The 14,451-nt window shown below is 36.0% G+C and overlaps 1 protein-coding gene across 7 annotated transcripts in view; it reads left to right on the top strand.

Annotated features, from left to right (window-relative positions):
* The window catches only part of FBXW7 (F-box and WD repeat domain containing 7), a 211,096-nt gene that overhangs the window by 115,001 nt on the left and 81,644 nt on the right, over window positions 1-14,451 (top strand). For 5 of the 7 annotated variants that reach the window (XM_054484354.2, XM_063664199.1, XM_063664198.1 and 2 more), the window contains 2 exons: window positions 3,169-3,218; window positions 3,827-4,396. In XM_054484354.2, coding sequence (XP_054340329.1) covers window positions 3,896-4,396 — 501 coding nt within the window. In that variant the 5' untranslated portion in view covers window positions 3,169-3,218; window positions 3,827-3,895. The remainder of the gene's footprint in view (window positions 1-3,168; window positions 3,219-3,826; window positions 4,397-14,451) is intronic. The other 2 variants (XM_063664197.1, XM_054484353.2) reach the window with 1 other exon arrangement.

The following is a 14,451-nucleotide window of genomic DNA, read 5'->3' as shown; positions in this document are numbered from 1 at the left end:
GAAGGACCCAACAGGAAACCATAAAAGACATTGGCTTTTACTCTGAGTGAAATGGGAAGCTCTTAGTGGGTGTTGAGCAGTGGAGTAATAAGATAAAACTTATTTCATCATGCATTTCAGGTACTTACTCCTAATCATAGTAATTAATAAATTATTAATTTGGGGTATAGAAAGTTCATATATGAAGTGGAGGGTGTTGGCTCTTTTAAGAATTCAGTGAAAATCCTAAACTTCTTGCAGAAAGTGATTCCAAGCTTTGAGTTATTCTTCCTGATGATCAGTACAGTTGGTTTACTTTCTTGTTATCTTTGTCCTAAAGCTTCTTAAATCACTTTGTAGCTCAAGCCTAATGGATTATACCTGCCCATGTAAATTCTGAAAATGTTAATGTTGCCTAGTGATTCAGAGGCTTTAGTAATTTACTTAAACTACTTCTTGTTTTATTGGTATAAACTGTATTCCTCAGTGTCTACTATGATTTCAAAGTTAGTATTTGCCTTGGAATTTTCCTTTGAAGCTGGCAACTCTAGTTCAATATAAGACAGGCTCTCAGAGCTCCACTTATTTAATAACTGTATCTATGCCCACTTTTATTCCTTCAAGCATCCTAGAATAAGCATTTCAAATGGTTTTGAATTATCAGAGGTCTTTTTGAAAAACAAGGTTATTGAGAAAATGTTTAAAAAGTTCATGAGAAAGTTGTCTAAAATATACCCCCCTCCCCCAAGGTAGGCCTGAAATGCTACTAAATCAACAAAGGATAGTCACTAAAAGTTACCCTGTATTTTCTAGGACTTGGGGAAAGTCATGGAGTAGCTCTGCTTTCTCTAAATAACCTATATTAAATTTTTTTGAAGAGCAAAATTATTATACCTCTTTTTCATCCAGAATGGAGCTGACTGTAGGCATCTTTTTAAAGTACCCATAGGTCAGGACCTCTCTGGACTTTCCACTACCTTGAAAGACACTGCCAGAAGAATGTTGTTCCCCACATTTAAAAAAGGAAAAGTAATATTCTTTTCTCCAGCCATTATTTTATGCAAAGTCCAACTTTATTTTATCTGAGCTATCTGAACTTTCAATTTATTTGAAACATTTATTGATTAATATCTATAATGGAGCTTTTAATTTCTCTGATCATTTATCCTTTGTTAGGTTAGCAGAACTGTAACAACACAGTCACTTTCACAGCCACGAATGATACTTTCATAGTCATTTGTGGACATATACTGTGCAGAGTGTCACAAAGTTTGAGCCACCTGACAAACCTATTTCTAGTTGAGATCTACAGGGTGATGCTCTGCCTTCTTGTTGCAGCTCTCATACCATAAACAAGTGTCATTTTCATGGTCCCTGAGGAAAAAGCATTTTCCTCATTTTGGTGCTTTTTGTTAGTGATTGTGCAGTTTAGAATGGCCCCCAAACATAGTCCTGAAGTTCTGTTTAATGTTCCGAAGTGCAGGAAGGCTGTAATTTGCCTTAAAGATAAACTAATGTGTATTAAAGAAACTTAATTCAGGCATTAGTTATAATGCTGTTGACCATGAGTTCAATGCTAATGAATCAATCTATATTAAAGATATATTTAGGCAGAAACACGCATAAAAAAGTTTATGCATTGATCAGTTGGCAACAATGTTGTGACCAGAGGCTTGTGAGAACTGTATTTCCCCTAGGAGCAATGGCTCAGTATTTGTTAATTCAGTGGTTGCAGCGATTTTATAGAACACAATTACTGTGAATGCGAATCAACTGTATTTGATTAACGGTGGTGATTTATAGGGACTTTAGATACCAGAAATGTTTCATAATTCTCTTTCTCTGAAACCATTGTTTTAGTATGTTTAAATGCATGCATGCAGAGTTGTGATGTTAAACATAGTTTTACTGTGGGTTCTGGTCAAAAAAGATGAAATGTCATTGGTTAACTTGAAAGAGACATTATTCTAAACATTATCCTCCAGAAAATTGATATGTACAGGAAGCATATTGAATGCTCAGCAAATAATTTGTTTTAGAGTAATAATCTTTGAGTATTGTAGTGATTCTGGTTTTGGAAAAGAAGGCAGTATCAGTGTTAGAGAATAATATTCTTTCAGGATTTTATGTAGTTACTTTAAGGTGCATGAAAGAAGACTGAGTTGGGTGTTAAATTCTTGTCCCTGCTTTACTTGAAGCTAGTAATCTTGAGAAATTTACTAAATCACTTTGAGCCTTGATTACCTTGCCTGCAAAGTGAGGAACATTTTCAATTTAAAATTCTTTCTTTTATTAGTATTCTTCCTGACCTTGAATCATTTCTATTCCCATCATGTCCAGTTGCCAAGAAAACCATACAACTTAATGTTGTTTATTAGCCATCAGATTTTATTTTACTGAACTCAAGTTCAGTCACATCAGTTACTAATAAAATAATAAGCTATATATTAATATTTGATATATCTTGACATTTTGTATTATGGGAAGAAGAAATAAAAGACCTTCCTCAAATTTTAGGATATGGGCATCTGTTTGTTGATGTTTGTGTTTTATGATACACTGTTGTAAATCATACTAAAGGTTTTCTCTGAAAAAGACTAGAATTGACAATACTTCATTTGTTAGCGGTTTCAAGTTTTAGATCACGGGTGCATAATTTCTTGTGTGTGCACAATATGTTGGCATTATTTTATCTGACTTCGAAGATGTCCATATAGATACCAGCAAAGGATAAAATGTAAGAATGAATATCATGAAAAGATGCTGTATCAGATAAAATTCTAGAGCCTAGGTTAAAAAACGTAAAGGTAAACATGCTTGATATATAAAAATGGAGAAATATGATAAAAAGAAATAAGTTTAAAGCATCAGTAATACCACTGCCTAAGATGCAGTTTATTTTGAAATGTTGTCTTCTAGTCTTCATACAGTTTAAAAATCATACTATAATCATAATTTCCAGCATTTTCCCCTTAGCATAATATATTACAACATCCATGTTTTTAAAAATATTTTATGAACGTCATGTTTAGGGATTACACCATATATATCCCATCTCATAGATTCCTTTATATTGAACATTTGGATTTTTATTTTCATTTTTATTTACATTTATTTTTATCTTTATTTTTTGCTTTTGTGGATAAACTGCAGTGAGCATCCTCTGTATAATTTTTTTTTCTGTTTTAGGATTACTTCCTTAGGATAGATTGCCAGAAGTGGAGTTACTGGGTCAGAGGGTATGAACTTAAGAACTTTTTTTTAAAATAAATTTTTTGTTTATTTTCTGTTCAGTCATTTGTAAAAAAATTAAAATAATAATGATTATAATTGTTACCTGCTAGAAAACTGTATCTGAAGGCAAGATTCTGTGATCAGAAAAGTTTGGGAAATACTGAGGGTAAAAAGCCTTTTAATCTGATTCACCTCAGCATTTCCCAAATTTAACTGAACACTGAAAATTTTTTTTGACATACTTCTTAAAATTTTGTGGAAGTTTTATGTAGGATATAGTCTATGAACTACTGATGTAAAATTAAAATTGTTTTATTTGCTTGAAATATTATGTTTTATTGGTCAAAGGAATTAAACTATAAATCTTCATGCTAAAAATTATTAAAAGGGATTAATGTTGTTTACTATGGTTTTTGTGCATGTCTTTATAAAGTCTTATAATTTTTAAAATTGAAATGTTCTATATTGTTTACTGAAGAACATTTTAATGCCTTGGTGGCATCAATACTTTTTTGCAATCATTAATGATATTTAGAATGTAGATATATAACATGAAAGTAGAACATAATATAGATTGTACAAATCTTGTTTTTTCCCCTATTTTCCCTTGCAGAATGTGAAAACCTTTGCATCTTCTGATAGTCTAGCCAAGGTCCAAGAAGTAGCAAGCTGGCTTTTGGAAATGAATCAGGAACTGCTCTCTGTGGGCAGCAAAAGACGACGAACTGGAGGCTCTCTGAGAGGTAACCCTTCCTCAAGCCAGGTAGATGAAGAACAGATGAATCGTGTGGTAGAGGAGGAACAGCAACAGCAACTCAGACAACAAGAGGAGGAGCACACTGCAAGGAATGGTGAAGTTGTTGGAGTAGAACCTAGACCTGGAGGCCAAAGTGATTCCCAGCAAGGACAATTGGAAGAAAACAATAATAGATTTATTTCGGTAGATGAGGACTCCTCAGGAAACCAAGAAGAACAAGAGGAAGATGAAGAACATGCTGGTGAACAAGATGAGGAGGATGAGGAGGAGGAGGAGATGGACCAGGAGAGTGACGATTTTGATCAGTCTGATGATAGTAGCAGAGAAGATGAACATACACATACTAACAGTGTCACAAACTCCAGTAGTATTGTGGACCTGCCCGTTCACCAACTCTCCTCCCCATTCTATACAAAAACAACAAAAGTGAGTATATTCAATATATTGTTAACCTGAGAAACTTTACATATCTATTTTACTTGTAATGAAACTTTCCTCACAGTCTTTGTATGACTAAAAATTAATCTTAAGATACGTAATAATAAAATGAACTAGTTTTTTGTCTTACAGAAGGTAATGGAAAGTATTACAAGTAGAAATACTAATAATGGGACAATCTGAGTACAAATGGAGGGAAAGTAATTGAGCTTATTACTATGAAAAATTATTAACATCAAATTTTCGTCTAAACCTTGCATCCCAGGCAGGGATTAGTAGCTTGTGTGGGGTATAGAGGTTTCGGTTGAAACATGATTTGTGTAAATGAGGTAATGAAGAAACTTTTTATTTACAAAATGCAGCTGGTGGAGTGGGCTGTCTATTTACAAGTGTCACTCTAAGGCATAAATTACTCAAAAGTTGCCTCAAATTAGTTCTAGTTATTTATCATTTGAGAATTAGAAATAATGAATATTCATGTAGAGTAGACTTACAAGTTAAACTATATTTTGGAAAGGAACATTTTAACTTGAATATACTTGTTTTATAGACATTAAAATAATGTCTGTGGTAGTTCATCTTCTTACTCCTACTTGCTTATTTCTTACATTTTACAGTGATTTTAGGCCATAAACAATATACAAACTGATTTAACATCATATTGTTTAACCTAACTTGACTTGGAATCAAGTATCTTACACACTTGGATTAATAATATTTGAAATGCTAAATCATGTTTTACATCTGCTTGTAAAACCTTAACTTTCTAAAATGTGTTAGGCCCTAATTTACCTAGCCTACCTGCAAGTCAGATTTTATTTAGCTGGCATGATCTAAGAAGGACATGACATCAAGTAGTGATTTTTCATCCATTGTACCATCCCTGTCTCAAGGTGTTGAAGCCGTAGCTTTGGATCTCAGCCAGATGGCTCTACCGCTAACAACTATAGCACCACTTTGTTAAGGCTCAGACCTTTTATAGTGTCATTCCTCCGTTCTATCCTCCTAGTCTTGATCCTCTTCTTCAAGGTTACTATATCAAAAGGGAGTTTTAACATCTCTTTTTTTCCTGAGGGTTCAGTTAGAGGATTAGGGGTTTAATACTTAAGATCCAATTGCACTAACTTATTTCAGAAAGAGGTTCAATCAAAACTAAGCCTTGCGGAACAATGCAGAGTTATTGCTGATTTCTGCTACACTTTAAATTAAAAGCAAAAAAATCTAGTTAGACAAAACATTATCTTTTTCCAAAAGGAAAAGTCATCCTTATATTCTGTAGGAAACCTTCCAGTTCACAAGTTTGACAGGTGCTTTATCTTTTCTTTACCTTCAAGATGTAAAATTTTGTGTATGATGATTACCTCTTGAAAAACGAAGTATACTGAATTTGTTAGTTTTTTTCTAGTGATTCTGAATCATGAATAACAATTATTGTCGTGTACATACGAGATAAAAAGAATGGACTGGGCTCTAACCATAGCAGGGATAGATGTGTGTATGCATTTATATATATACACATGTACAGTATAGATGTGTGTATGCATTTATTGTGTAAGTGTGTATGTATACTTTTTGATACATTGTTGATCATGAGATGATCTGCTTTCATAAGTATGGCATGAAAATACAAAGCTATTTGATTGCCAGGACAGTGATACCCTTCTACAAGTAAGATTTCAGTCTGAAATTTTTCTAAATGTTGTCCTTTTTGTCCATTCCTGAAACCCTTCTGCCAGAGTATTCCCAGAGCACTTTCAACAGCATTTAAAAAAGTCATTTAGTACTGCTTCGCTGAAAAAGAAAATGTCAATATTCTCTGTGTATACATGTTTTAATACAATAAATAGAAGCTCTCACTAGTTCAAGTAGTTTATTTTGGAAGAGCTTTAAATTCTTGATCATTATAAAGTTAAGACACTTCTACAGATGTTACCCTAGACCATAGTTTCATTCAAGTCTTCTTAAACTTTGACTTTTGAGAGTAGAGGCATAAGAAATGAAATCCCATTTTAAATGTTAACGTAGGATTAGCTTTCTACAAATTTTACTCAGGATACCTTTCAAGTTTTATTTTTTGGCATTCTCATAAACAAACCCTGTGGACAGCTAGACTGAATTTTATCCATCATCCCTAAATATGCTGCATAAGCAAATATGATATTAATGAGAAAAAAAGATTTTTAATTCTTCCTTGCATTGCTTTATTCTTTGAAAGCATTTTGAAAACTGTCAAAACTCTGAGGACAGTTTTTCCCCCCTTGTCACTAAAGGTTTGTTCTTTTGGGAGCCTTATGGCAGGCAATATATGTTAAAAATTCCATATTGTCTTAATGTTAAAAGTCAAGGGAAGTGGTAGTCAGGAATTGCTGTTTATTAAGCTCACACTGTTTGAAAGATCCTACGACAGATAAATAAACAAAAGTTACAGAGAGGCTGAATGATCCACCCCAGATTACACTAAGTGATGAGAGATTTTAATCCTGATTTGCCTAATTGCAAAAAACCCCTTTCTCTTTCCACGTGCTATGCTGCCCCCTATGGTAGAATTTGACAAACATCACTGAACAAGATTTTCAACACAGTCAAAGAGACTCTGGCATGTGATGATTTTCTAATACTATGTCCCATTTGAAGTGATCAGAGCTACCCTATAGAAAGGACAGAGAGCTCAGTTAACTAGTTTTCTTTGTGGCACTTAACAAAACATTATTGAAGATTTTACAGCTCAAGGCTAAAGTAATCAGGAATAAATGACGCTGTTAAAAATTTGATAGAGGTCATACTCTCTTGAATCCATAAAACATGCTTTTAAAGCAGAGGTTGTGTGCTGGCTATTCCTCTAAATTTGGCTAGCCTGTAAATTCTAGAGTCAACTTGCTTCTCCAGATATAAATGTCTGTCTCCTCAGTTTTTTTTTTTTTTTTTTTTTTTGGAGACAGAGTCTCGCTGTGTTGCCCAGGCTGGAGTGCACTGGCGCGATCTCGGCTCACTGCAAGCTCCGCCTCCCGGATTCACGCCATTCTCCTGCCTCAGCCTCCCGAGTAGCTGGGACTACAGGCGCCCGCCACGACGCCCGGCTAATTTTTTGTATTTTTAGTAGAGACGGGGTTTCACCGTATTAGCCAGGATGGTCTCGATCTGACCTCGTGATCCACCTCTCTTCAGTTTTAACTCCCTTTGTCAACATCCTTATCATATTTTTTTTAAAAAAACTTGTTTTCTGAAGAGATACCCAGCTCATATTGAAGAATCTTTGACATATTTTATGCCAATATCAACTAATTTTCTACTAACATGAAAAACAAATGAGGTGATTATTAGGCCAGATCTGGTATCCTGATCTTTTGATGAAGAGAAGTGTGTTTGAGCACTAATTTCTGATGCTTCCATATCTATCTTAGTGGCTTCCACCTGTTCTCTTCTCACATAACTTCCTTACCTCAAATTGGTCTATTTGTTTTCCCATCTTGATTGTTAGATTCCTCCTAGTAATTAAATCGTTTTTATCCATTTGCCTCAAATAAGAAATAAATGTTTATCAAAAAATACATATATATAAAAGATAGCCAGGTGTGGTGGCTCACACCTGTGATCCCAGCACTTTGGGAGGCTGAGGTGGGCAGATTGCTTGAGACCAGCCTGGGCAACATAACAAAACCCTGTCTCTACAAAAAATACAAAAATTAGCTGAGTGTGATGGCATGTGCCTGTGGTTCCAGCTACTTTGGGGGCTAAGGTTGGAGGATCATTTGGGCCCAGGAGGTTGAGGCTGCAGTGATCTGGACCACAGAGCAAGACCCTGTTTCAGAATAAATAAATAGAGGGTCGAGGGAGGTGTGGAGAAGCATCTAGTGTATTGGAGTTTAGAGGCGTAAGACCCTTTCTTGTCTATAAGTTCTGAACAATAGAGGAATCAGGTAATAGGATCATTAACCAATCAGGGTATCTGGTCCGCCATTCTCCAACCACCTCCTAGGACCAGAGCTGCTGAGCAGCTTTGTAGGATAATGTGGCTAACATTGGAAATATAACAGGGCTCTAAGTTACACTCTGTTGTAGAGTTCTAGAGAATGATAGCTTCTTCAGAAAGTCCCTGGCCTAGTCTACCTGCAAGACAAATAACTTAAGTTCAAATTCTGTTTGGTATAGACATGTCCAGAGAGCAAAAAATGCTATTTAAGGCAGTCATCTTGAATAACATCCGCTAGTAAACATGGCCCAATGAATAGCCACGTCCCCTACCTTTGTGAAGGAGGAAAAATGAAACATTGACTCAGCCTAGTTTAGCCCAATTTTAAACATGTGGGGAGGATAATGGAAATGGGAGAAATGGGGACAATGGGTGAGATGGGTTTTCCCCTAACATATTAGAGTGATAAGAACTTTTCACATCTGAGTTTGAATTCTGATTATGCCACTTACTATATAACCTTGAGTATATAATCTCAGTGAACCTATTACTTTATCTGTAAAATAAAGACTAATGCCTACCTCTCAAGGTTTTTGTAAGGATTAAGTGAAATAATATATGTAAAACAAGTAGCATAGTGCCTGGGACACTCAGATATTTTACAGATGTAGGCCTTGTGACCTCATTTTTTCTGTCTCCTGTGCCTTACCCCAAATCCCACAAAATACACTTCATTCCCCGCAGCGGTTGTCAATCTCTATATGTATGTTTTACGACCTTCAGCATTCAGTCATCATATCACCCTCTAGTGTAAAAAGTAGAGAAATAAATTCTTTTAAAAAGGTACACAGGAGGATTAGAAGAATACTATAATAAGCTAGGCCCATCTTCAATAAAAATAGACATAAATTTTGAAGCCAATGCTACCCACAGATCTCCCTAGTTGATAAAATATGTACCCTTTCCTTTCATTAGAATTTAAGTCAATTTCTCTAGACTTTCTTCTAATCTTTAACTAAAGCTTCTGTATATTTAAATGCTTTAATGAATCTTCCATATGGATGCCAAAATGAATTTTAGCTCATGGTTAATTTCTAATTAATGCCTGTTAATATAGTTTTAAATGTATTTGTTGATATTATTTTAAACCATAATAGCTCTAAATGTTGGTGATAAACTGTATCTCATTCACTACAGGTAATGACAGTTACTATTGTTAATTATTTAAGAGATGGGGCCTTGCTGTGTTGCCCAGGCTGACCTTGAACCCCTGGGCATAAGAGATTCTCCTGTGTAGCTGGGACTACAGGCGTGGACCACCGTGCCCAGCTCAAAAAGTATTTTAATTATGGGGTTTCATTGTAGACTAAAGAATAATCTTCACACCAAATGGGCCATTTTAAAATTGTTTTATAGCGTTCCATTGATTAGTTGTTTATACAGATGATAAACTTCACTGAAGTATACACAAATATCACAAATAGTTATCTTCAAAATGCTTCCAAAGAAAACTGTTTCATATGTGTATTATAATGATCTGATCCATTTTTAATGTTGTTTTTGTTGGTGGTAGGGAAGACAGTATGAAGAAAAAGGATATAGGAATATATCATCATGAATATTGTTTTCACTTTGGTAGTTAACTCCAAAATTATTTCTCAAGCTCCGATCATTCACCCTAGCCATAGTTTTGCATTTCTAGCTGTCTGTTGGGCATCATCATCTGAGTGGTCCACTGAAAACTAAAACTACTGTTTCTTTCCCCAAACCAAGTTTTTATTTTCCTCCCCAGGTTTTCTTTTCCCTCTCAATAGTCCCGTCTTCTGGTCAGTGGATAGAAAAGTGGCTTGACTTTTTCTTATCATTTGAGTCTGGGCCTGCTGAATAATTTAACAGACTTGATCACTTAGTCTTTCTTTTTCTTACCCGCCAGGCACTTGTAAGATAAAAATTGGAGGGTCAGTGTTTAAAAACGTTAACAGCATTTTTGCTTGGGCTTCTGTTTGCATCAGGCTGTAACGCCACATTCTTGACAATGAGTTGGCAGTATGAATAATTGGATGAGTTTTTAAAAATGAATTTTTAGCTCTGTATAGATAATAACCTCAGTACAGATATCTGGTGCCCCATTTCCCACTGATAAAGCCAAACCTAAATGAGAACGTTTGAAGTCTTCCAATATCTTACCATAGTTTCTACCTGGTTTCATCTCCTTTCCTCTCTACTTGTTTTGAATGATACTCCTTCCCACCAGCCAGATCCTTCAAATCGAAGTCCAAATCTCCTATCTTAATACCTTCCTAGATTTAGATAATCTAATTCCTTTGAACCTGTTCTTGCTTCTCTTCATGGTGCAGTTCATTTAGTATTACCTGGTGACATTTTTGGTAAGCTTTGTCTTAAGTTGACATATAATTCTTCACTTTTTTGAGCAGTAGAAATTAGGTAAATTTGTTTTCAGTCCTAATTCAGGTTGAGAATTGAAGACTGGCAAACTGTAACATGAACAGTTGTCATTTCACCTCTTTTTTTTTTTTTTTTTTAAGACAAGGTCTTGCTTTGTTGCCCAGGCTGGATGGAGTGCAGTGGCATAATCATGGCTCACTGCAGCCTCCACCTCCCAGGCTTAAGCAATTCTCCCACCTCAGCCTCCCGAGTAACTGGGACCACCCATGGCACCACCACGCTTGGCTAATTTTTGAATTATCTGTAGAGACAAGGTCTTACTATGTTGCCCACCCTGGTCTCAAACTCCTGGGCTCTGGTGATCTTCCTGCCTGGGCCTCCCAAAGTGCTGGGATTACAGGTGTGAGCCACCATGCCCCAGCCTCATTTCACCTCTTAAGATGTACCTAAGCTAGACTAGAAATTGTAAATGAGCACATCATTAAAATTGAGTTTAAGACTCAGGTATTCAGTATATGTACAGATCGTTACATTGAGACTGCCCTGAGGAGAAGTTAAAAATCCCACTTTAGGAATCATTTTGCTAACATGCAGAAATCAGTTGAAGGCAATTCATACAGCCATTAAACATCACATTTGAAAGAATATTTAATAACAGGAAATGCTTAAAAATATTTTATTTAAAATATAGGATTCAAAACTCTACACAGTGTGATCTTAATTTTGAAGCACACATACATTTTTATATATGTGTGTGTGTTTATGTATCTACATATATACATATGCAAAGAAAAAGATCAGAAGGAATTGTACCAAATGTTAGGAATTATCTCTGAATGTGGTGGAATAAAAGGTTATTTTTTCTTAAATACATTTTATAATTTCTCCATTTTGTTATAACAAGCATATATGCCTCTATTAGAAAAATAACTCTGCTGGAAACCAATTATTATTCTATATAGTCTTTTTTGATAACTTACATGGTGTGTAATGCTCCTAATGGAAGATTGGATGAAAAGATATTCCTCACAAGAAATGTCATTATATCATGATCTCTGCAAGAGAATGCAGCTTGAATATAGTGGAAACCTTCCCCTATTCCCAGCCCCCCATTTCATAGTGGAAAGAGCATAGAACTCTTTAAGTCCTAGTGTAACTGATTGTTCACATCTCTAGGGCTCAGGTGTTACCCTGGCAATTTTCTAAGATCAACTTAACACATTATTAGAAGAGTAATAGCATAGTAGTATCTTTTCTTGTTTTGAAGATATTTATTTAATATTGTTTTCTTTGAAGAGTTCTTTAGCCTTGATAGCACTTTTGGCTCTCTCTAAACATGAATATTTTTCATATAAAAACCTTTCTCTGAGCAATTTCAGAGTCTGTTTTTGAAAATGGGTGTCCCCAACCCCCAGGCCATGGACCAGTACCAGTCTGTGGCCTGTTAGGAACTGCGTCTCACAGCAGGAGGCGGGCGGTGGGTGCTCCACCTGTGCTCCGCCTCCTGTCAGATCAGCTGTGGCATTAGATTCTAATAGGGGACGAGCCCTATTGTGAACTGTGCTTACGAGAGATCTAGGTTGTATGCTCCTTCCGAGAGTCTAATGCCTGGTGATCTGAGGTGGAACAGTTTCATCCCAAACCATCCCCCCACTTCCCCTGTCCATGGAAAAATTGTCTTTCATGAAACCTGTCCCTGGTGCCAAAAAGGTTGGTGACTACCATTTTAAAACACAATTCTTTTTTTTTTTTTTTTTTTGAGATGGAGTCTGGCTCTGTTGCCCAGGCTGGAGTGCAGTGGCGCAATCTCAGCTCACTGCAGCCCCCACCTCCCAGGTTCAAGCAATTATCCTGCCTCAGCCTCTTGAGTAGCTGGGATTACAGGTGTTTGCCACCACGCCCAGCTAATTTTTGTATTTTTAGTAGAGACAGGGTTTCACCATGTTGGCCAGGCTGGCCTCGAACTCCTGACCTCAAGTGATCCGCCTGCCTTGGCCTCTCAAAGTGCTGGGATTACAGGCATGAGCCATCGTGCCTGGCCTTAAAATATAATTCTAAAGTGGCCACTGCTTTATGAGGAAATCATCAGTGCTTTCCCTTCCCTCCCTTCCCGTATTCCCAACTACCCATTTCATCAAACTAATTATATATTTAACATGTTAAGGGTTTTTAGTCCTAATTTTAAGTCTCCTAAGACGGACCCCAAATTGGAGTGGACCTTTGAGATCACCAAGGCCAAACCTGTGCCCAGTGGCTTTACCAACAGACTTGAACTTACAAATGAGGTCATTACAAAGGAATACTGCAATGTGAAGTATCTTCATAGTTTTAGATGTCATTTATGTTAGGGTTCTTTATTTTATGTTGACATCTCTGACTTTGCTTTGGTCCTTGTTCTTCTACCTAGAGCAGTGACAGCTCTTTTCATAGGAGAAGATTGCTGCCATATTCATCTGTGATCTTCTCCAGACTGAATGCCTTCGATGTGTTCCCAGAATGTGTATATTTACTTAGATTTTTTCTCATTTATCTTAACAGTCCTAATATGTCATTTCTAATCTTTAACCCCATAATGGAGATGAGAAATATTTGAAGAGAGGTTAAGTAATTAATCTAGTATCAGTCAGCTGGTAAATAGTGGAGTTGGGATTGGAACTCAGATCTTATTCTGGGTCCAGGTTGTACTTTTGTTAACATTTGGAAATTCAGTTAAACAATATTAGTAATTTTGGGATGAGTGTGCTGTGATGAAATAACCTATAAAGCTACTGCCCTAACATTTATTTTCATGTCCCCAAACGTTGCCTCAACTAAATCTCTGTTACTGTGGTATATTTATTGTGACTCATCGTATTAAGTTTGTTTTTCTCCCTCTCTCTTATTTAAGCCCTTTGATTTCTTATTTTATTGCCTAATAATATTTATTGTGTTATCAGGTACCCTGATAACCTAATTATTAGTCAACAAAGAATTAGTGTATAAATTTTTACATAATACTTGTCAGTCATTGACCACATGGATATGTATTTTGTGTAGCTGGAGTCAGTGTGTATACTTCTTTTATATTCCTGATTCTTTCAGTTATTATGATAATAATAGTCTTATTATTATTTGGTAACCTGTTTGAACAGTTGACTTGTTCAGCCCCTCAAAGGGAATATCCCCCACTCCCCTCTGCTTCACTGAAACCATGACCCATTAATGTGAATTATTTCTACATTCCTTTACCTAGTATTTTATATGTGTCTTTTTTCTTCTATCTCTCCAATCTGGTAAGAAGAAATACACTCGTCCTTTACAAGGAAACCTTGTCTTTGAATTATTGATCCTTGAGGTCTGCAAAATGTTTTTTGGAGACTTCCTGCATTAGCCATTCTGTCTTTTTAAATTAACAAGCTTTAATTTTTAGAGTAATTTTAGATTCACAGCAAAGTTGAATGAGAGGCCTAGAGAGTTCCCATATGCCCCCTGGTGCACACATGTACAGCTTCCCCCTTACCAGAGTAGTACATTTGTTATAGTTAGTGAATCTACATTTGTCATATCATTATCCAGAATCCATAGTTTCCACCAAGGTCTCACTCTCGGTGTTGTGCACTCTGTGGGTGTGGGCAAATGTGTATTGACACGCATCTACCAATGTAGTACCATAGAGAATGGTTTCACTACCTTGAAAGTCCTGTGTTCTGCCTATTCATCCCTTTCTTCCCCAGCCTCTCAGTGCCAC

Source organism: Pongo pygmaeus, chromosome 3 (assembly GCF_028885625.2).
Source record: "Pongo pygmaeus isolate AG05252 chromosome 3, NHGRI_mPonPyg2-v2.0_pri, whole genome shotgun sequence".
Classification (NCBI taxonomy): domain Eukaryota; kingdom Metazoa; phylum Chordata; class Mammalia; order Primates; family Hominidae; genus Pongo; species Pongo pygmaeus.
This window is presented reverse-complemented; position numbering and strand designations above follow the sequence as displayed.